This window comes from Lepus europaeus, chromosome 3, assembly GCF_033115175.1.
Source record: "Lepus europaeus isolate LE1 chromosome 3, mLepTim1.pri, whole genome shotgun sequence".
Classification (NCBI taxonomy): domain Eukaryota; kingdom Metazoa; phylum Chordata; class Mammalia; order Lagomorpha; family Leporidae; genus Lepus; species Lepus europaeus.
The window spans coordinates 106,132,381-106,156,732 of record NC_084829.1 but is presented as its reverse complement, the minus strand read 5'-3'; the positions used below and the strand labels follow the sequence as shown (position 1 = coordinate 106,156,732).

General features: G+C 43.6%; 1 protein-coding gene across 1 annotated transcript in view; it reads left to right on the top strand.

Moving 5' to 3' along the window:
• SNX3 (sorting nexin 3) overlaps positions 1-24,352 on the top strand; it is a 52,242-nt gene that overhangs the window by 19,004 nt on the left and 8,886 nt on the right. Inside the window, exon 2 of the mRNA XM_062186580.1 lies at positions 23,546-23,641. Within this exon, the coding sequence (XP_062042564.1) occupies positions 23,546-23,641 (96 nt within the window). The remainder of the gene's footprint in view (positions 1-23,545; positions 23,642-24,352) is intronic.

Here is a 24,352-nt window from a genome sequence, read left to right as displayed (position 1 = left end):
TAAACATGTGACCTTGCACAAGTTACTTCGCTCTTTGAATTTCTTCAGCCATACAGTAAAACTTAGGAGGATTAAATGTGACATAAAGCATAATATTTGCCCTATAGTAAGTATCCAATAGGTGATAATTTGTGTGAAATAATAATAGTTCTTTACTTATTGGCAGTATTTTCATTTTATCTTAAATTTTTTTTAAGATTTTATTTATTTGTTTGAGAGGTAGAGTTACAGTGAGAGGGAGAGACAGAGGGAGAGGTATTTCATCTGCTGGTTCACTCCCCAAATGGCTGCAATGGTTGGCCTGCGCCGATCCAAAGCCAGGAGCCAGGAGCTTCTTCCTGGTCTCCCATGCGGGTGCAGGAGCCCAAGCACTTGGGCCATCTTCTACTGCTTTCCCAGGCCATAGCAGAGAGCTGGATTGGAAGAGGAGCAACTGGGACTAGAACCGGTGCCCATGTCAGATGCTGGCACCACAGGTGGAGGATTAACCTACTGCACCACGGCGCCGGCCCCAGTATTTTCATTTTAAAACTGATAAAACTCATGGGCCTGAGTTGGCGCCGTGGCTCAATAGGCTAATCCTCCGCCTGTGGCGCTGGCACACCAGGTTCTAGTCCCAGTTGCTCCTCTTCCAGTCTAGCTCTCTGCTGTGGCCCGGGAGTGCAGTGGAGGATGTCCCAAGTGCTTGGACCCTGCACCCGCATGGGAGACCAGGAGAAGCACCTGGCTCCTGGCTTCAGATCAGTGCAGTGCGCCAGCTGCAGCTGAACCAACAGAAAAAAGGAAGACCTTTCTCTCTGTCTCTCTCTCTCTGTCCACTCTGCCTGTCCTCATGGGCCTGGCCATCTGGTACAGTGGGTCTAGCCATTGCTTGCAACACCAGCATCCCATATTGGAGTGCTGGTTCTAGTCCCATCTGTTCTTCCAGTTCAACTTCCTGCTAAAGTGCCTGAGAAGGCAGAAGATGGCTCAAGTACTTGGGATCCTGCCACCCATGTGGGAATATCCGGATAGAGCTCCTGGCTTTGGCCTGGCCTAGTCCTGACTGTTTTGGACATTTAGGGAATGAACCAGTGCATGGATGACCTGTTTCTCCCTCTCTGTCACTCTGCCTTTCAAATAAATAAAATAGATCCTTGATAATTTTTTAAATAAATGTAATGAAACTCAGATTCAGAAAAGGAAAGTAACTTGATATACTGTGAACAATTTCTACAGGAGGACTTGAACTCAGGTCAGCTTGACTAATGTTCTGTTCCTTGCTTCTTCAAGGAACCAGAAATGGTGTCATAAAGTTGTGATTAGCTCCTGTTAGGCTAAATCTAAAGTCATGGTACAAAGCAAGTATTGAATTGTACTCATATATTTGCTTGTACTTTTTTCTCCAACAGTGCACCATATCCATAACTTCCACAGAAAGTGGTGTAACAGTTTGAGCCTTATGTCTTTAAGGTACAACATTAATTATTGTAATTTCTTAGGCAAATGGAAAAACGGAGCTTAAAAACTCTTCATCCACAAAGATGAGCATCAAAACCTCAACATTTTTGGTATAAGCAGCCGTAAATAGTACACATAGGAAATTTTTCTGTTAGTTGAAGTCTCTGAGGCTTAAAGTTTGCACAGACATGTATTTGTGATAAAGTACTACCAGAATTAGGTACTGTGTTACCAAAACTTTGCCAACAGTATTCCAGGATCATCATTAATTCATCTCTTTGCCCCAGGCTGTTCTTGTCTGTATGGTGGCGCATGTTCTGCTTTGGTATCCCTACAGCGCTTACCTGTGTTAGTCAGCCAAGGCAGGCACCATGCCCCCATACTCAGTGCAGCATAGTTGATGCCTTTTTTTCCCTTAACTTTAATTTTATTATTTTAAAGCTTTTTATTTAATTTGCAAGTCAGTGAGAGATTTCCCATCAGTTCACTCTAAATTCCCTGCGGCTCAACCCGTTGGGCCACAATGCCGGCCCCTGTCTTGAAAATATTTTAAATCCTGCTGAGCTAATTATGTCTGGAAACCTTTGATAGCAAGTTGCAGCTCCTCTGGTGACTTGTACTCTTAGGCAGGGTTTATTATAAGAACTCTTAGACAAAGAGTTACTTCCTGTTTGTAATAAAAAGATTTTTGTGTTATGACTTGAGTACTGTCAGGCTGTTAGAACAATAATCACCCTTTGTGGGACTTTATGAAAGGATAAGAATTGCAATGACACTGCTGTCAGTCTGCAGATTTAAAGCGTGCGTGTGTATAGTGTTTAATGTCATTGTCTGGTTGCTCCAATTATAGCTAATCACTGATTAGAAGAGAAAGGAGTCTATTAATATATATATCACTCATGTTTTAGAGAATTAAGATTCCTTTTTCATGCTTTTTATAGTTTCCAGGTAAAATTTCATGCTTTGAAGAAACAGCTCTGCTTTCTTGTTGTTGTTTTTAAAGATTTATTTATTTATTATTTGAAAGGAAGAATTAGAGGGGCCAGCGCTGTGGCATAGCAGGTAAAGCCGCCACCTGCAATGCCAGCATCCCATTTGGGCGCCAGTTCGAGTCCCAGCTGTTCCACTTCCTATCCAGCTCTCTGCTATGGCTTGGGAAAGCAGTAGAGAATGGCCCAAGCCGTTGGGCCTCCTGCACCCATGTGGGAGACCCAGAAGAAGCTCCTGGCTTCAGATCAGTGCAGCTCCAGCTGTTGTGACCAATTGGAGAGTGAACCAGCAGATGGAAGACCTCTCTCTCTCTGCCTCTTCTCCTTCTTCTCTCTGTGTGTAACTCTGACTTTCAAGTAAAATAAATAAATCTTTAGGGGAAAAAAAAGGAATTAGAGAAAAATTGGATGTTTTTGGAGGGGGATGCTGGGTTTAACTGCCGATTTTGTTTGTAACTAATCATTTACAAATAACATCAATAATTCCTAATTTACACGTACAATATCCTGCCCAGGAGAACCTCATTGTAAACCAAGATATTATTACTACTACCAGGGCGTCTCAAAAAGGTAATAGAATGTGTGCATATTGTTTTAATTTTTTTTACCATGAACTTTTTAAAGTGCTCTTGGGTTTAGCTTAGGCATTAACTAAAAGTGAGAATGTCTAATGCAGTTCTTTTATGTGAACATGCTTCTAAAAAGAGTTCACAGAGGGGCCAGTGTTGTGCCACACAGCAGGTTAAGCTACTTACTGCCTGTGAGGCCAGCATCTCATAAGTACTGTTTGAGTCCTGGCTACTCCAATTCTGATCCAGCTCTCTGCTAACGCACCTGGGAAAGCAGCAGAAGGTGGCCGAAGTGCTTGGGCACCTGCCGCATATGAGAAACCCAGATGGAGTTACAGGTTCCTGGCTTTAGCCTGGCCCAGCTCTGGCTGTTGTGGCTGTTTAGGGAGTGAACCAGCAGATGAAGATCTCTTTCTGTCTCTGTCAGTCTGCCTTTCAAATAAAAATAAGTTAATTAATTAGAAAAAGTTCATGGAGGGGCTGGCACTATGGCATGGTGGATTAAGCTTCCACTTGCAGTGCCAGCATCCTATATGGGTGCTGATTCGAGTCCCAGCTATTCGACTTCTCATACAGCTCCCTGCTGGTGGCCTGGTAAGGCAGCAGAAGATGGCTCAAGTCCTTGGGCCCCTGCAGCAATGTGGGAGACCCAGAAGAAGCTCCCAGCTCCTGGCTTCGGATCAGCCCTTCTCTGGCCATTACAGCCATTTGAGTAGTGAACCAGCAGTTAGAAGACCTCTCTCTGTGACCCTGCCTCTTGAACAAATAAATAAATATTTAAAAAAAAAAAAAAAAAGGTCATGTAGAGGCAGGCATTGTTGCTTAATGGGGTTGGAGTGCTCCTTCAAGTCCCCTTCTTCATCTACCTCCAGTATTTGCTGCTGCCTCCTTATTTTCCTCGTTAGCATCCCCATTAACGAGGCATCTCTTCTATCCTCCACAACTTCCTCCTCCTCCTTAAAGTCCTGGGTGGTGATCTTGGAGTTGGTGCTCCCTGCCTTTTCTTATATGGGGGAGCATGCCTGTGAACTGGTGCAGCAGGTTTAAAAGAAAGTTCAGGGCGTTAAAGCTGCTGGACTCTGCCACTGTGGTTGGGAGTGGCAGATGAAGGCTCAAGTGCTTGGGTACCTGCCACCCATGCATGAGACCCTGATGGAGTGCTGGCCTGGCCCAATCCTGGCTGTTTGTATATTTGGGGAATGAACCAGCAGATGGAAGATGTCTCTTCTGTTTCACTCTGATGCTCTACCTTTCAAGTAGATGAAAATAAATAGAGAGAGAGGGGAGAGTGAGCTAGCTTCCATCTTCTGGTTCACTCCCCAAGTGACTGCAACAGCCGGGGCTGGGCAGGCTGAAGCCAGAAGCTTCTTCAGAGTCTCCCATGTGGGTGCAGGGGTCAAAGCACTTGAGCCATCCTCTACTGCTTTCCCAGGCACGTTAGCAGGGAGCTGGATCAGAAGTGGAGCATCTGGGACTTGAACCAGTGTCCATATGGGATGCTGGCACTGCAGACAGTGGCTTAACCTGCTGCACCACAGTGCTGGCCCCAATAAATAACTAATAAATAATGTTCATAGATGGGGCCAGCACTGTGGCACAGTGGGTTAAAGTCCTGGCCTGAAGCGCTGGCATCCCATATGGGCGCCGGTTTGTGTCCTGGCTGCTCCTTTTCTGATCCAGCTCTCTGCTATGGCCTGGGAAAGCAGTAGAAGATGGCCCAAGTCCAAGGGGGCCCTGCACTCATATGGGATACCTGGAGGAAGCTCCTGGCTCCTGGCTTCGGAGTGGCCATTGCAGCCATCTGGGGAGTGAACCAGCAGGTGGAAGATCTCTGTCTCTCTACCTCTCTCTGTAACTCTTTCAAATAAATAGAATCTTTAAAACAAAAACAAAAAACAAAAGTTCATAGAAAATGGAATTAAAATATAAGTTTATTTTGGGACAAAAAATATGAAATCTGTATAGTTTTCCATGTTACACATTTCCCATGAACTTTTCTTTTTAAAGATTTATTTTCATTTGTATGAAAGGTAGAGTTACAGAGAAAAAAGAGAGAGATCTTCTGTCCACTTGTTCACTCCTGCAAGTGGCCTTAAAGGCTGAAGTCAGGAGCCCAGAAATTCTTTGAGGTCTCCCATGTGAGTACAAGGGCTCAAGCACTTGGGGCATCTTTTGTTGATTTCTCAGGTGCATTATCAGGGAGCTGGATCAGCAGTGGAGCAGCCAGGACTCCAGCTAGCTTCCATATGAAATGTCAGCATTGCAGGTGGTGGCTTAACCTGCTACACCACTATGATGGTCCCTCCCATGAATGTTTTGAAGAGCCCTCAGGTATCAGTTGCAAACCCGATTTCTACTAATAGATAATCTGATAAAAATAAACACTGTTATGTTTCAACCTTACTGAACAACAAGCTATCAAGAGGAAGTTATTAGTGAAGAAAAAGATGGACCAAAACCTAACTCCATTTACAAAGAAAAAAAAATCAAGTTCTTTTGATCAGGTCATTATGGAAGAGTTGATACTTCCCTTGGTTAATATTCCCAAATGAATTTAAACCTTCGAGTTTTGGGGAACCTCATCTACTCAGAACATAGTCAAAAGCTAATTGAGGGAGCAAAAAAGGAGTAAATAGAGTTAAACAGCATGTCTGTATACTTTTGCATTACCAAGTTTTATATATAAAATATTCTTCTATAATCTTACTGTGTAATCAGATTCTGTCAGAGGTAAGTATTGATTCAGTTGATCTGTTGCTGTGTAACAATGCATCCCAACAATCGATGACTTCATAGTAACAGCCGAGCATTGACTTCATCACAGTTCTGCAGTTGGGTGAGACCTTGTGAAGGGCTGGCTTATCTCTGTACCACTTGTACCTGCTGGGCAGCTTGAGCGGAGGAGTTCCGAGATGACACAGTGGTAGGCCTGACTGGCAGCTCAGCTGAGACTATTGATCATGTACTCAGTTCGCCTTCGTGTCAGAATTCAGACTTCTCATTGAACAGTAGTGGCTGGGTTCAAAGAGAGAATGTCTTTATGAACAAATATTCTAAGAGGACAGGCTCCAATGCTCAAATGTTTACTTCCATGCCTTGGGAAGTCACATGACCATGCCAAAACCAAGAGGATACCGAGAGATGTTTAAATGTGGAGAGGCCTGGTTTTTTTGTAGGCTACCCAAGTATTAGCCTTCTGCTGTGTTCCTTAGTGTGTAGCAAAGTAGCCTCTCTGGAGGACAATTTGTAGCTTTAACATTTATAGCCCCCGGTCCAGTAATTTCACCTTATGGGGTTTGTCCTAAAAAAAAAAAAAAAAGCAAATTCCCTGGATCTATATATGAAGGCATCATCTGGCTATCATCCATTTTTCCCAGAGCCTGCTGTTTAATGCAGGAGTCAGGATTAGAACCAGATTGTCTAGTTGCAGAACTGTGTGAATATCATTGTGCTACGGGGCCTATGATCTAAATGATGTCTATGATCATAGCAAGTAAGACTTTAATATATTTAATAATTATTAGATTTATCTAAAAGTCTAAAAGGCTATCTGCCAAAATGAATATCTGCACATGAACATATTCTAATGTTTTTAATTATAAGGATACATTTTTTGAGCCCAGTGTACAAACTCAGTATATTCATGTGCATGTGTGTGTATTTAAAATTTCTACCCTTCATACTGCTTTCTACCCTTTCATCTAAACATTAAAGGTCTGTGATGAATTATTATAATTGCCAAGTGCAATAAATTTTGGAAGACTGCCTTTTTTTTTTCCCCTGAATTCATGCTGTAAGTATTACCCTTGAGGAGGATATCTCGTAAGACCCCTGTCATCCATAGGTGCCTAGGCACTGCAAGTGTAGAAATTTACAACATGCTTCTGGTATAAAAGTTTAAAAAAAAAGTGTATATATGTAGGATATACAACTTAATGTTCTGAAGTACATACAGGGCATTGTGATGCAGCAGCTTAAGTTGCCTTTTACCATGCTAGCATCTCACTTTGGAGTGCAGGTTTGAGTCCTGGCACTCTGATTCTGATCCAGTTCCCTGCTAATGTGCCTGGGAAAACAGCAAGATGATGGCCCAAGTGCTTGAGCCCCTGCTACCCCTGTGGGTGACCCAGATGAAATTCTGCGCTCCTGGCTTCTGCCTGGCCCTGCTCTGGCCCGTGCAGCCATTTGGGGAATGACCCTCTGACTTTAAAATACGTAAATCTTGGGGCCAGCGCTGTGGCGTAGTGAGCAAGGCTGCCACCTGCCGGGCTGGCATCCTAGACCTACCTCTCTCTCTCTCTGCCTTTCAAATAAATAAATAAATCTTAAAAAAATACATAAATATTTTTAAGAAGACATGCACATAGAGTAAAATGGCCACCATAGTTATGCTAATGAACTTATCTGTCAAATAGTTAACTTTCCCCCCTGTGGTAAGAACTCATTCAGAGATATCCTGACTGCAGTACATTATTATTAACAGTAGTTTTCATGTTACACATTTGATCTGTTCATCCTACTTATTTACCATTTAGTATCCTTTGGCCTACGTCTCCCCATTTCTTCTTCCCCATCCTGACCCTGGTAACCATATATAGACATATGTGTGTGTGTGTGTGTGTATTTACGTTTTTAAAGATTCCACCTAGGGCCAGTACTGTGGCGTAGTGTGTAAAGCCATCATCTGCAATCCCAGCATCCCATATTGGCACCGGTTCAAGATCCAACTGTTCCACTTCTGATCTAGCTCTCTGCTATAGTCTGGGAAAGCAATAGAAGATGGCCCAAGTCCTTAGGCCCGGGCACCCGCATGGGAAGACCCAGAAGAAGCTCCTGGCTCCTGGCTTTGAATTGGCACAGCTCTGGCCATTGCAGCCAATTGGGGAGTGAACCAGTGGATGGAAGACCTCTCTCTCTGCCTCTCCTTCCCTCTCTGTGTAACTCTTTCAAATAAATAAGTAAATAAATCTTTAAAAATTCCACCTATAAGTGAGGTCATACAGTGTTTTCCTCTCTCTGTCTGATTTCACTTAGCATCTTCCAGGTCCACCCATGTTCTGGCAAATGGCAGGATCTCCTTTTTTAAATCTGACGATACTCAATTGTATAGACATTCCACTCTGAATAATGCTGCAGTGCATATGGGAGTACACATATCTTTAGGAGGTGATAATTTCATTTCTTTTGGGTGTATACATAGAAGAGGGATTTCTGGATCATGTCCTCTTTGGAGAAAGGTCTATTCATGTTCTTTGCCCATTTTTAAATTGAGTTGCATGAGTTTTCTCTAAATCTTTGATGTTAACCTTTTATTTGATAAATGGTTTGCAATTGTATTTTTTTCAAAATCTATAGGTCACCTTTCTGTTTCATTGTTTGCTTGCAGATCCATTTTGGTTTGATGTAGTCCCATTAATTTTTTTTTTTTTTTTTTTTTTTTTTGACAGGCAGAGTGGATAGTGAGAGAGAGACAGAAAGGTCTTCCTTTTTGCCATTGGTTCACCCTCCAATGGCTGCTGCGGCCGGCGCAATGCGGCCGGCGCACCACGCTGATCCAAAGCCAGGAGCCAGGTGCTTCTCCTGGTCTCCCATGGGGTGTGGGGCCCAAGCACTTGGGCCATCCTCTACTACACTCCCGGGCCATAGCAGAGAGCTGGCCTGGAAGAGGGGCAACTAGGACAGAATCCGGCGCCCCGACCGGGACTAGAACCTGGTGTGCCGGCGCCACAGGCAGAGGATTAGCCTATTGAGCCGCGGCGCCAGCCTGTTTTTGCTTTTGTACCTTGACTTTTTGGTGTGATATTGCTAAGATCAAAATGAAGAGCTTCTCCCCTAGGTTTTCTTCTAGAAGTTTCATGGTTTCAGGTCTTAGCATTTAGATTTTTTATTAATTTTGAGTTGATAGTGTATAGTGTTAAGATAAGGATCTAATTCTTTTGCGTGTGGAAATCAAGTTTTCCCAGCACCATTTACTGAAGAGACTGGCCTTTTCCTAGTATGTCTAACTGGTGCCTTTGTTGATAATTAGATGACCATACTCAGGTATGTTTGGATTTAGTTCTGGGCTCTTTATTCTGTTCCACTAATCTTAGAGTTCATTTTTATGCCAGGATCATATGGTTTTGATTACTATAGCTTTGTAATATTTTAAATCAAAAGGTGTGAGGCCGTCAACTTTATTTTTTTACCCCACAGAATTACATTGGTAATTCAGGGTCCATGTGAAATTTATAATTGTTGAAAAGAGCTTCTTAAGTGATATTCTTCCACTAATTTCCACTTCATGGTTTTACTTAGAATGACTTTGCATACCATTCCCAGGTCAGTATTCTCATAGTATTAGATTGAAGTCGCTGTTCTTGAGGAAGTAAGACTTTATTTCCCGTATTCATCTCAGCTAAACCAGAATCACTTGGTGATCACGCAGCTTTCTAAGCGTCTATTCTGTCTTAGTGATGTTCATCTAGAGCAATGGTTTTCAACTCTGGCTGCATCTTAGAATCACTTAAAAGTGCTTATGTTCAGGGTTGGCGTTGTGGTGCAGCACATTAAGCTGCCACCTGTGACACTGGCATTGCCATCCGTTGTCTGAGCACTGGTTGGAGTCCTGGCTACTCCACTTCCCATCCATCTCCCTGCTGATGTGCCTGGGAAAGCAGCAGATGATGGCTCAAGTACTAGGGCCTGTGCCATCCACATGGGAGACCTGGATGGAGTTCCTGGCTCTAGTATTGGCCTAGCCCAGCTCTGGCTGTTATGGCTGTTTGGGGAGTAAACCAGCAGATGGAAGATTGACTTCTCTCTCTATCTCTGTCTCCCTGTCTCTCCATTACTCTGCCTTTCTAATTAGTTAATTAAAATTATCATTTTCAAAATTCTGATGTCCAGGGCAGGTGTTTAGCCTGGTGGTTAAGACACTTGCATCCCTTGTCAGAGTACCAGGGTTTAATTCCAAGCTCCTGACTAACTTCCTGCTAATGCAGACCCCAGCAGGCAGCAGCGATGGCTGAAGTAGCTCAGTTCCTGCCACGCATGTGGGAGACCTTCCCTGTGTTCCTGGCTCCCAGGCCCCTGGCCCAGTCCCAGCTATTTGGGGAGTGAACCAGTGGGTGGGAGCTCTCTTTCTTGCTGTCTCTCCATGTGCCTGTCAGTACTGGTGTTCAAACTCTACTCTGAGAAGTTGAATGAGATTCTCCAGATTACAGCACTTAGGGTTATGATTTTTGGGATTATGCAAGTTGGAAATATAAATAAAGAAAATACTCTGCACTACAAAAATTGTAGAAAAAAAGATCTTAGGCAGTTTTCTTTCACCATAAGCCTGTAGGATTAGTAAATGCTCATGAACTGTTATGAATGAATTTTCCTTTACCATAGAATAACTATTGCATAGTTCAGGTGAAGATTGTTCAATGAAAATCTTGCAGGAGCTCACAAATGTTTCTTGTTGCTAATCCACAATTGAAGACTATGGACAAAAGTAGGAAAGGTATATGGAATTACTTGGTTTATGCATTAAACTAATCTAGATAATTCATTCTCTACTGTTTTAGAAATAATACCATAAAGGATACTTCTTTTAAAATAGCGAGGAATTGTATCCCTGCAAGGCTATGTCCTTATTTTTTAAAAAAGAAAGAAACTAAATACCTTGGCCTAGTGACAATCTACATTTCAAAGGTTCTCCAGACTAAAAGCTTATTCTTCCTGTAAATGACTTCTCTCTAGCCATATTTAGAGTTCATCTAGGTTATAAACCATATCTCCAGTTATTCATGCTGTTCCAGATAGCGTAAAACAAGTATCAAAAGTATTGAAGGGAGAGGTAATAGCTTAAGCACGTCTCAGCTTATCCTTTATCTCTAGATGTAGATATTTGGAGAAATGCAGCTGTTTAATGAGAACCGTAGTGGGCATCCATTTACATCTCTTAGGATTGGGTGAATAGAGTATGGCCTATTGAGTATACTTTTGATGTTGTTGCCAGTCTCTTTTTTAAATGTACACGTGACACTATCTGAAGAAATACTAGACACACCTTGTAAACATTTTTCTAGTATCTATTGTTAAGCTATTTCAGGTGATCACATTTTCAGGCTTGATTTTCCTGCTTGGCTATCAGAGATAATCAGGTTACAGATAGGGTATCAGTGAGCTGCTGACTTTAACAGGTCAGCCTGTCTAAGTATTTCAGACTTAGCTTTTTGGAGACCATAGTGTGGCAGTTTCCTGTGCTTGGACTGGAAGGAAGCACTTGTTTTAGACCTCCATACCATGGTTTCAAAAATCTGTTCTGTGACTGTGTCCATTTGGATTCCTGATGATCTGATCTTGTGTGATTAGTTATACTTTTTGTAGAAAATGGGTGGTTATTCTTTTCTATAAAGAGTAGGCTGAGGCCTGTGCTGTGGTGTAGTGGGTAAAGCCATCGCCTGCAGTGCCAGCATCCTATATAGGCCTCACTTCTGATCTGGCTCTCTGCTGTGGCCTGGGAAAGGCCCCTGCACCCGGAGGAAGCTCCTGGCTCCTGGCTTCTGATGGGCACAGCTCCGGCCGTTGCGGCCAATTGGGGAGTGAACTAGTGCATGGAAGACCTCTCTCTCTCTCTCTCTCTCTCTCTCTCTCTCTCTCTTTCTCTCTGCCTCTCCTTCTGTGTAACTCTGGCTTTCAAATAAATAAATTAATAAATCTTTAAAAACAAAAAGAGCAGGTTAAGAGTGTCAGACATAAGGCTGGCGCCGCGGCTCAATAGGCTAATCCTCCGCCTGCGGCGCCGGCACACCGGGTTCTAGTCCCTGTCGGGGCGCCGGATTCTGTCCTGGTTGCTCCTCTTCCAGGCCAGCTCTCTGCTGTGGCCAGGGAGTGCAGTGGAGGATGGCCCAAGTACTTGGGCCCTGCACCCCATGGGAGACCAGGAGAAGCACCTGGCTCCTGGCTTCAGATCAGTGCGGTGCGCTGGCCGCAGCGCGCCGGCCACAGCGGCCAACGGCAGAGGAAGACCTTTCTCTCTGTCTCTCTCTCTCACTGTCCACTCTGCCTTTCAAAAAAAATTTAAAAAAAGTGTCAGACATACAAACATCTCATAACATTTCATCACATTGGAGTTTTTGGTTTTGATGTATTATAAAAGCAGACAGTGACAAAATTAATATTAAACAGTTCTCGTCAGGATTTTAGTCTTAGTCTTTTCTAGTTTTATGAATATACTAAGAACTTATAATTAATCCATCACCTTTTCATGAGCCAGTATGCAAAATATAGTATCATCTTGCAAATAAAAAGCCAGGTCATGCAGAAGCGAAAGAATTGCCCTGGATTTAAAATTCCACTTCATTCTACCAAAATAAACTCCTCATATTCTGTTTACTAAAATAAATTGTGAACATATTGTACTTATAAATCTGCATATTTATACTAAATTTGGCAGAGTGTGGTGCTAATCTGTGATAGTCTTACTCCTAATGGTTAAAATAAGATAAATAACTACCTAAAAATGTGAATTCTCCTAGAAGCAGAATTCACTGTGTGCTTTGATAAAGTTTTTTTGTTTGTTTAGCCGATTTCTTTGTTTAGCTGAGACTCCACCCAGGCACTCTGATACAGGATAGGGGTGTCCCAAGTAACAGCTTAGCCTTTGTACCAAGCCCTCTTGGAGACTTTTTGTGAAACTACCCAGGCTCATTACCATGTGAAAACTCATTGATCTGTATTTTTTTTTCTGTTAAAGTATTAAAGTTTATTTTACTACTTTGAAAGGCAGAGTTAGAGAGAGAGAGAGAGAGAGATCTTCCATCTGTTAGTTCACTCCCTAAACGGCTGTGATGGTCAGGGCTGGACCAGGCTGAAGCCAGGAGACAGGAAGTCTATCCTGGTCTCCCCTGTAAGTAGTAGGGACCCGAGCACTTGGATCATCCTCTGATGCTTTCCCAGGCATTAGCAGGTAGCAGGATCGGGCATTGCAGGCAATGGCCCAGCCTGCTGTGCCACAATGCCAGCCTCCAACTGTCTCTTTGATGTATTTGTGCATTTTTCTCTATTTGTGTTATACCTCCATTTAAAAAATTATTTTAAGATAATCCAGGTAAGGGCCAGCGCTGTGGCATAGTGGATAAAGCCGCCACCTGCAGTGCAGGCATCCCATATGGACACCGATTCAAGTCCCAGCAGTTCCACTTTCAATCCAGCTCTCTGCTATGGCCTGAGAAAGCAATAGAAGATGGCCCGAGTCCTCAGGCCCTGTGGGAGACATGGAAGAAGCTCTTGACTTTGGATCGGCACAGCTCCAGCCGTTGCAGCCAGATGGGGAGTGAACCAGTGGATGGAAGACCTCTCTCTCTCTGTCTCTCTCTCTCTCTTTGTCTCTGTCTCTCTGCCTCTGCCTGTCTGTAACTCTGCCTTTCAAATGAATAAAATCTTAAAGATAACCCAGGTAATTCTGCAATATAACCAGATGGAAGAGCCACTGATACCTTTTTGTTTAACCACTTTTTTTTTTTTTTTTTTGAAGATTTATTTATTTACCTGAAAGTTACAGAGACAGAGGCGCAGAGAGAGAGAGAGGTCCTCCATCTGCTGGGCTGATCCAGAGCCAGGAGCTTCCTGCAGGTTTCCCACGTGGGTGAAGGGGCACAAGCACTTGGGCCATCCTCCATTGCCCTCCCAGGCCATAACAGAGAGCCAAATCGGAAGTGGAGCAGCCAGGACTTGAACTGGCACCCATATCATTTACCAGCATCACAGGCAGCGACTTTACCCGCTACACCATAGCACCAGCCCCACTGATATCTTTTTGATTTTAGTGGCAGTAGCAGAATATGGAAGGTGGGAATTTTTAATTGAATAATGTTTATCTAATTTTATTTAGTTTATTAGATGTGCCATCCTCTGGTCCTATCCCCAGATGTGTACAGTGGCCAGGCTGTAGCCAGGAACTGAACCCAGGTTTCCCATGTGGATGACTACTTGAAACCATCACCTACTTCTTCCCAGGATTAGGTGTGGCTTTTTTTTTTTTTTAGACAGGCAGAGTGGACAGTGAGAGAGAGAGACAGAGAGAAAGGTCTTCATTTTGCCGTTGGTTCACCCTCCAATGGCTGCCGCGGCTGGCGTGCTGCGGCCAGCGCACCACGCTGATCCGATGGCAGGAGCCAGGTGCTTCTCCTGGTCTCCCATGGGGTGCAGGGCCCAAGTACTTGGGCCATCCTTCACTGCCTTCCTGGCCCACAGCAGAGAGCTGGCCTGGAAGAGGGGCAACTGGGACAGAATCCGGAGCCCCAACCGGGACTAGAACCCGGTGTGCCGGCGCCGCAAGGAGGAGGATTAGCCTAGTGAGCCGCGGCGCCGGCCTGGTGTGGCTTTTTAGAAAAAATATTTTTAAGATTTATTTATTTTAAAGGCAGAGTTTCAGAGAGAGAGAGAAACAAAGACCAACATCCGGGCCAGACCTGGATTAGATGTGATTTTAAAAGCTGTTGGCGGTGGGTTAAGCTGTGGCCTGCTGCATTGGCATCCCATAAGAGCACAGTTTGAATCCCTGTTGCTCCACTTCAAATCTAGCTCCCTGCTCATACGCCTGGGAAAGCAGCAGAAAATGGCACAAGTACATGGGCCCCTGCCTCCCAGGTGGGAGACCCAGTTAGAGTTCCAGACTCCTGGCTTCCGTATGACCCAGTCCTAGCCATTGCGACCATTTGCAGAGTAAACCAGTGAATGGAAGTGTTCTCTTTCTCTCTCTCTCCTCCCCCCTCTTCCTCCCCTTCTCTTTCTCTCTCACTCTGCCTTTCCAATAAATACATAAAGAAATCTTTTTTTAAAAAAATTAAAAGCTCCTTTCTATGCCAGATATAAATATTCTTATATTCTCAACTTTTGTCTCCTTTGATAATTATTTTGTAGTTTTCCAGTGTTTATGTTAGCAAACAGTGGTAACAAATTAACTATCGTTTGGCATATGAAAATACTTTTGGGTATGAAAAAAATGTGATAGATTTATGGACTTCATGGATTCCAGGCAACCAGGTAACTTTTTTGAGCTACCTATAATTACAATTCTTTGCTTTTTAAGTATTAATTTTGGCCATTACCACGATATAGATTTAAATTATTGTTTATAGTGGGTTTCTTATATAGGTCCTGAGATCTGTCTGGCTTATTTGAACCTCATCTTTGCTTCAAGTATATAATTAAATATGATTTGTAGAACTTTTCACTAACACCATGAATGAAAATGAGAAGTCAGAAGTAGACCAAGATTACCCTGTTCACCTTTTCTGACATTTGCTAAGAAATACCCATACAAATTGATGGAGCCTGTGACCTGGCTGATGCTCCTTTCCAATGCTAGACTTTAGGAATATTTTTGCCTGTCTTTTAAAATTAGGGGAAATATGTGAATGTCAGAGTGAGAGAATACTAAGTGTTGCTGTTTGAATTTCCAGAGTTTTCATCATCTTAAAGTCAGTCATATTTAAGCCTGACTTACATTTAATTTAATTTATTTATTTTTTTGCTTTGGTTTTTTTTTTTGACAGGCAGAGTGGACAGTGAGAGAGAGACAGAGAGAAAGGTCTTCCTTTGCCGTTGGTTCACACCCCCAATCGCCGCTGCGGCCGGCGCACCGCGCTGATCCGAAGCCAGGAGCCAGGTGCTTCTCCTGGTCTCCCATGCGGATGCAGGGCCCAAGCACTTGGGCCATCCTCCACTGCACTCCCAGGCCATAGCAGAGAGCTGGACTGGAGGAGCGACCAGGACTAGAACCCAGGGTGCCAGCGCCGCAGGCGGAGAATTAGCAACTTTTAATTTTAGAATTCAGTACTCTTATTTCTCTCTGGCTAATCCTAAAGCATTTTAAGTGGACACCCAAAGTAAAACTTCTAAGGAATTTCGGCTATAATTTGCTTGAGTAGTCTGACTCTTGTCCTTGTACTTTGAGCAGATAAACCTTAGGACCAGCTGTCCTATCACGACACCTAAAACACACCTGCAGCTAAACTGCCACATTCTGTAGCTTCTGTTTCTGTGGTAACATCTCCTTTCTATTTTCTGTTGAAAAATGCCATTTTCTTGCTCAAAGGTGTTTATTAATACCTGATGCTCACAGATAGATATCTTTTCCAGACACTCAGAATGACTTTCCCGTTGTCTCTATGCTTTAGGCTATACAAGAATTAAGAATTACATACTAAGTCTTTTTTTTTTTTTTTTTTTTTTTTACTTTTTCTTTGAAAGGCAGAGTGACGGGCAGGGGGTGGGGCAAGGATGGGCCATTGGCCGATTCACTTCTGAAATGGCTACAGCCAGGTATGGGTCATGCAGAAGCCAGGAGCCAGGAGCCAGGAACTCCGTCCAGTTCTCCCACATGGGTGGCAGGGACCCAAGTACTTGGGCCGTCTTCTATGGGTTTCCAGGCCCTTAAGCAGGAAACTGCATAGAAGTGGAACATCTGGGACTCGAACTAGAGCTCTGATGTGGAATGCTGCATCACAAGCAGCAGCACTGTACTACAGTGCCAGCTCTAAATCTGTTTTTGCTGCACCTGTTTTTTTCTCTGCATTTAGTTCATACCATTAACACCATTTTCAGCTGTCATCCTGTGGTATGGCTGGCTCCCTGTGTTAAAAGAAACCTGGGCAAATCAGTTGTCAGTTCCTTTGCGCTTCGTTGTTACCATTCGGATACTCTGCTTTGTATACTGTTTTGAAATAATAACACATCTCAGTAGCCTTTCTCATCAGTCTAGCTAAGTCATATTGTATAAAAGCTACATAGTATTTTGTGTTTATATCAGTTTCATTAGGTTTCTAAATTTTTTGTATTTCTGGTTTTCTTTTTGTATTGGTGGTGGGTGTTACGAAACAATGCTAGAGTAAATTTCTACTCACTTATACCTTATCATACATTTAGAAATATTTGTAGGTTTAATTCCTAATGGAATTGTTGGCTCAAAAGATAGATGCATTTGGGGCTGGCATTGTGGCACTGTAGGTTAAGCTACCGCCTACAGTGCCAGCATCCCATACAGGCACTAGTTTGAGTTCTGGCTGCTGCACTTCTGATCCAGCTCTCGGCTAATACGCCCAGGAAAGCAAAAGATGGCCCAAGTCCTTGGGTCCCTGTATCCATGTGGGAGACACGGATGAAGCTCCTGGCTTTGGCCTGGCCTAGCCCAGGCCGTTGGGGCCGTCTGGGGAGTAAACCAGCGGATGGAGAGCTCTCTTTCCTCTCTCCCTCTTTTTCTGTCTCTCCTTCTCTCTGTGTAACTCTGCTTTTCAAAGGAATAAAATAATTTTTTTAAAAAAAAAGATAGATGCATTTAAAAGAGTTATAAATCTACCAGTATGCTCTATTTAAAGGTTAAACCAGTTCTCAATACTATCAGTAGGCTTTTTTTTTTTTTAAGATTTATTTTATTTATTTAAAGATAGAGTTACAGAGAGAGGTAGAGCCAGAGAGAGTGAGAGAGGTCTTTCATCCAATGGTTCACTCCCCAAATGATCGCAGTGGCCAGAACTGAGCCGATCCGAAGCCAGGAGCTAGGTGCTTCTTCCAGGTCTCCCACGTGGGTCCAGGGGCCCAAGGACTTGGGCCATCTTCTACTGCTTTCCCAGGCCATAGCAGAGAGCTGGATCAGAAGTGAAGCAGCCAGGATTCAAACCAGCTCCCATATTGGTTGCTTGCACTGCAGGTAGCAGCCCTACCCACTGCACCACAGCTCTGGCCCCAGTAGACTTTTAAAATGACTGTCTTGGCTGGCGCTGCGGCTCACTTGGCTAACCCTCCACCTGCGGCGCCAGTATTCTGGGTTCTTGTCCCAGTTGGGGCACTAGATTCTGTCCCGGTTGCTCCTCTTCCAGTCCAGCTCTGCTGTGGCCTGGGAAGGCAGTGGAGGATGGCCCAAGTCCTTGGGCCCTGCACCCGCATGGGAGACCAGGAGAAGCACCTGGCTCCTGGCTTCAGATCGGCACAGCGTGGCGGCCATTTGGGGGGGTGAACCAACAGAAGGAAGACTTTTGTCTCTGTCTCTCTCTCTCACTGTCAACTCTGCCTGTCAAAAATAAAATAAAATAAAATGACTGTCTGTATCTCCTCTCAGCAACACTGGGCATTTAAAATTTTGCCTGCCTAATGAAGTGAAAGTGGAATATTGCTGTTTCAATTAGCATGTCATATATGAGTGATCTTAAACATTATTGGCTACTGGTTTTTCTGTGTTCTGTGAGTTTTATTGGTTAGTCTTTTTTATATTTACTTTTATTTATTTGAAAGGCAGAGTTACAGAGAGAGAAAGAGCGAGCGAGCTTCCATCTGGGTCATTCCCAAAATGGTCACAGTGGCCAGGGCTCTGCCAGGCTGAAGCCAGGAGCTAGGAGCTTCTTCCAGGTCTGCCACGTGCGTGCAGGGGCCCAAGCACTTGGGCCATCTCCCTCTGCTTTCTTTTCCCAGGCCATTAGCCAGGAGCTGGATCGGAAGTGGAGTAGCCAGTAGTTGAACCAGTGCCCATATGGGATGCTTAACTGGCTGTGCCTCAACACCAGCCTTGGTTAGCAGGAGCCGAGCCAATCTGAAGCCAAGAGCCAGGAGTTTCTTCAAGGTCTCCCATGTGGGTGCAGGGGCCCAAGGACTTGGGCCATCGTCTGCTGCTTTCCCAGGCACATTAGCAGGGAGCTGGATGGGAAGTGGAGCAGCTGGGACTTGAACCAGAACCCATATAGGATGCCAGCATCACAGACAGCGACTTTACCCACTACACCACAGTGCCGGCCCCTTGAATTGTTTTCTGAGTTCTCTACATTTTAATGAACTTAATTCCTTTATTGTTTATTACAAATATTTGTCCATAATTTGTTGTCTTTCAAGTTTGTTTATGGTTTATAGTATTTTCTTTGTAATTTTCATTCTAAATTTTTTAAAAAATTATTTCCATTTTGATTTGAAAGGCAGAGGGACAGAGACGTAGAGATCTTCCATCCCCTGGTTCACTCCACAAATGGCCACGCGGTGACAGGGGACCTGCTGAGGCCAGGACTGAGAGCTCAGTCCAGGTTTCATGTGGGTAACAGGAACTCAGCTGTTGGACTCATCACTGGTGCCCCAGCCCAAGGTCTGCATTAGCAAGTGGTTAGAATTGGGAACCAGTATGGAAGCAGGCACTCCAGTGTGGGACGCAGTTTAACTGAGACTGCGCAGGAAGAAGTTTCAAGGCAGATTTACCACTCTAGATGTAAAGGGCATGGTGTGACTTTGTCAGAACTCTAAACGGCCCTCATCGTAGCCACCTTAAAACACTAAAAGGAATGTTCTTAAACTATGATCCTGTTGGTAATGTATAATTTATCAGACTGTTAGCTAAGGCAAGGGACTTTTCCCGCACTCACTCCCCCTCCACTAGGGGGAATCAGATGGAATCATGATTGTGTCAAAAGTTCAAAAGGGAAAATGGGAGGTAAAATGAGCTGAATTGGCACTTTTCCCTCAACGTTGTACCTGTAAGCTTGATATGTTGGTTCAGAGATTAACTTTATAGACTTCCGTGCCCAGAAGTATGAAAATTCTTAAGGAACTCTTTTCACAAGCTTGATCTTAACATATTGAATAAAGAGAGCAGTTAATCCCTTTTGTAAAGTAATTTGAGAGGAGGGGATTCTAAATGTAAAATCTCACCTGCAGAAAACACTCAGCTCTGTGAAGGCCTTTCTATCTTTAGACACTTACAAAGACTTAATATTTTAATGCGGAAGGGTGAACTTGGTTAAAAAGCCAATGGGTGAAATTAGAGAGAAATAATCCAGTGCTTTCTTTCTGGAATTATCATCCTGTCTCCAGGGGACCTGATTTTATTCTCTGTGGGGAATGAGAATGCCTCTCTGTACAACAAGCCAGCACCTCTAAATATAAGCTTGACTTTTAGTATAATAAGAGTCTTGTTAGGTGCAATTTTGCTCTTAGTCATTAATACAATGAACAAATGTTGTGGTTACCTGGGAAAGAAAATTCAAGTGCTTTAAACCTCTTTTGAGATTGGGTTTCGTGCTTGAAACCTATACACTGTTACGCCCAATAGCATCCGTAGAAGATTCCAGGCTGTAAGGTATACAACACAGAGGAGTTAATACACTTTGGAAAAACTTGAGGCCACTACAAATGGATTTAAGGTCCTGAATAAAGAGCTTTTCTTTTGCTGAATGACAACTATTTGCCAGTGGCATTAGGTTTAACAAATAAGAGGAATGTTCTTTGGAGTGAATTCTACAGGACGGTGATGTCCCTTTGTACAAAGCAGGACACCTGTCTTGCCCTACAGCTGGCATTTTTTTCTTTTCAACTATAAAATAGCTTGCAGTTCTAGAAATAAAGACTAAATAAAGGACAAAATATATGGTCTAAAAGAATATATGGTATTAAGTAGCATTTTGGTAAGATATGGTGTTGTATTACCTTCATAATGCTATATGCATATGCATTTTTAAAAATGATATATTTATTTGTTTTGAAAGAGTTAGAGGGAGATAGAGAGATCTTCCATCCACTCATTCACTCCCCAGATGGCTGCAATGGCCAGCACTAGGCTAGGCCAGAGCCAGGAGCTTCTTCCTGGTCTCCCACTTGAGTAGCAGGGGCCCAAACACTTGGGCCATCTTCTGCTGCTTTTCCTAGGCCATTGAGAAGGAGCTGGATTGGAAGTGGAGCAGCTGGGACATGAACCAGTGCCCATGTGGGGTTCCAGCATCTCAGGCAGCTTAACCTGCACACAGCACTGACCCACGCACTGGTTTTTTTTATAAGAACACCAAACATATTGTTAGCACAACAAAGCAGCCATCACAAGACATGTCTGACACCTGTGTTGTAAGATATTTCCCATTTTTCTCCTCTTTATCCGTTGACTGTGACATTGGTCAGTGCCCTCAGGGAAGCCGCATCCTGGGTACCTGCAGCCAGGCAGGACAGGTGTGGCCAGCAATCACCAAGAGGATGTGCCCTTCCACATGGCGGTGATACTGTCCTTTCCACAGCACAGGCAGCCCAGGCTTGTTTCCCTTGGGGCTCCCTCAGGCCCTGCCACCCTCCCCAGCTTCCTCTCCTTCACCCTCTCCTCCTTAAATCTTTTGATAATAAAATGATGGCATTATACCAATTCTAAAAGTCTTTTGTCATAAATCTTTTTACTGGACTTGTTAGCATATTTTTTCTTCAAAGGGACTCATTAGAAGATAGTGCAGATGTTTCTTGTTTTTTAATTTTGGAAGTTGACAGAAGAGGTAACAATTAGTGCTTGCACTCTTGTAAAGAACAAAGTTGTGGGGGACCCGGGGTGTGGGGCAGGCGTTTATCACAGCAGTTAAGTTGCTGCCTGGGACATCCACATCCCACGTGGGAGTTCCTCGTTTGAGTCTGGCTCCTGCACTTGTAATACAGCTTCCTGCTAATTTGTATCCTGGGAGTCAGATGATGGTTCAAGTACTTGGGTCCCTGCCACCCACATGGGAAACCCACATGTGTTCTGGGCTCCTGGCCTCAGCCTGGCTCAGCCTTGGCTGTTGGGGCATATTGGGAGTGAACAATGGGTAAAAGATGTCTCTCTCTCTCTCTCTCTCTCTCCCCCCGCGTGTGTGTGTGTATGTGTGTGTCCTTTTGCCTTTCAAAAGAAAAAAAAGAGTACATGTTTACCTTGCCCTCTATTTGAAAAACTCTGGACCTATGAGGATGACTTTGTTTCCTTTTTTTTAAGATTTTATTTATTTATTTGAGAGGTAGAATTATTTATTTATTTGAGAGGTAGAGGGAGAGACAGAGAGAAAGGTCTTCCATCTGCTGGTTCACTCCCCAAATGGCTGCAATGGCCGGAGCTGCACCAGTCCGAAACCAGGAGCCAGGTGCTTCTTCCTGGTCTCCCATGCAGGTGCAGGAGCCCCAAGCACTTGGGCCATCTTCTACTGCTTTCCCAGGCCATAGCAGAGAGCTGGATTGGAAGAGGAGCAGCCGGAACTAGAACCGGTGCCCATATGGAATGCTGCCACCACAGGCAGAGGATTAACCTAGTGCGCCACAGTGCTGGCCCCCCTTCATTTCCTTTTATGTTCCCTCCCTCCCTCCACCCCTTTTTCCTTCTTCCCTCCCTCCCTCCCTCCCTCCTTACCTCCCTCTCCTTTTTTTTTTTTTTTTTTTTTTCCTGGCGGAGAGGAAGTGTTTTTTTGTTTGACTTTTTTTATTTTTAAGATTTATTTTTTATTTTGAAAGAGTTACAAGAGAGAGAGAGACAGAGAGATCTTCCATCTGCTGGTTCACTCCCCAGATAGCCACAACAGCCAGGGCTGAACTAGGCCAAAGCCAGGAGCTTCACCAAGGTCTTCCACATGGGTGGCAGGGGCCCAAACACTTGGTTCATCTGCTTTCCCAGACCATTATCAGGGGGCTGGATAGGAAGTGGAGCAGCCAGATGCCACTGTCACAGGCAGTGGCTTTACCCACTATGCTACAACGCTGAACCCTTTTTTTTTTTTTTTTTTTTTTTGACTCTTAATTTCCTTCTAATGGTAAGAGTATGGGCATCGCAACACTTCCTGGTTTTTGGCATTCTTTAGAGGGCCATTAAGACTAATACTTTATAGTGGAAGATGACCCAAGTCCTTGGGCCCCTGCACCCGTGTGGGAGACCCAGAAGAAGCTCCTAGCTCCTGGCTTCAGATCAGCACAGCTCCGGGCATTGCAGGCGTTTGGGGAATGAACCAGCAGATGGAAGACCTCTTTCTCTCTCTCTCTTTGCCTCTCCTTCTCTCTCTGTTCAACTCTGACTTTCAAATAAATAAATAAATCTTAAAAAAAAAGAATAATGCTTTATAGCCAAAGAAACAGAAGTAGGATGGGACAGGGAAAGAGGGGAGACACTGGTCAGTGGGTACAACATCACAGGTGGTGAGCACAGGGGTAGGTTCTAGTGTGCCGATGCTCGGCCAGGTGACTGCAGACAAGGAAAAGAACTGTAAAGGTTCTCACTCTTTTCTCTGATGTGATCACCCCACAGTGTGTACACATATCAAAATATTTCACACCCCATAAATATATACTTACTTGTGACTTTTTTTAAGAAGTAAAACTTAAAACCTTACTCGTGTCTTTTATTATGCTGGCTCTAATCTAGTCCTAATAACAGTGTTTTGTATTTCGTGTGAAAGTAGGTAGCATGTATTTTCCGTCGGAGCACTGTGTACCAAAGTACTAGCTGAGCTGGATAATAGAGCTAGCTTTGCTTACCCCTACTCACTGCAATAATGAGGTGGAAAATGACCTATATTTATGTGAAAAACCTCAATGATATCCAGAAGCATATATGTAATGGTATGTCTTAAAAGTTGTATTCTAGTTTAAACAATACACTTTTTTTCCCTAAGTTTTGCTATAGGTAAAAATGTCTTACTAAGTTAATGATTTTCTTATCTAAAGTAGCCAGAATCACATGATCAATTTGACAGATTTCTCCTCTACCCCCAACCGTTTTCTTTTGAAGCCTCCTTAACCTGTTTCAACTTAGGGGTGACTTTTTTGTTTCAGACAAATCTTCCAATTTTCAAGCTGAAGGAATCTACCGTTAGAAGAAGATACAGTGACTTTGAATGGCTGCGAAGTGAATTAGAAAGAGAGAGCAAGGTAAGAGTTGTTTTTAAGACAAAACATCTCAAGTTTATCATTGAAGACCTTTCAGGAAAATGATCTTGACCGAAGTAGGGTTAAAGCAGACACAGCTTCTTGTTTTCAAATCTTCAGTTATTTCCTGGGAGTTGGGGAGGAGCCGTTGTAGTTTTTCCTTGGAACTCTTTTATTTTCTTCAGTGCCAACCAAGGCCTTTGCTGATCCACACTGGAGTGATACTTATTTCTTTGAAGTTTCTTGCTTTACTTCCTTCCTTTCTGTCTTATCCCACCTCACCCTCTCTGCACCTCTTGCCAAGTGTCTCTTCTTCCATACATCTCATGTCAGTGTATTTCCAGTTTTGTTTTATTGACTCATCACAAGTATACTTTTTCATTGCCACACATATGTACATGTGACAGTTTTCATGAAACAGTAATTACCTTTGTGTAATATAGGCAGATGTTCTTTAGATTAGCTTTTCCTCAGTGGTGGCCCTGACCTGCTAATAGGTTGTCACCTGTGGTCTAGCAACACTGTTGGATTTCTTCTCTTAGAAGAAACTTTGATGGCTTTGGCTGCAAAGTAAATTGGATGGAGCAAAGTCTCATCCTAACGTCCCTCATTTCAGCTCTGTTCCAGAGTGGCATCGCGACCTGGAGCCATGAAGGGCATGGGATGCTCAGAAGGATGAAAAGTGACTTTAGGACTAAAATGCAGTAGACGCGT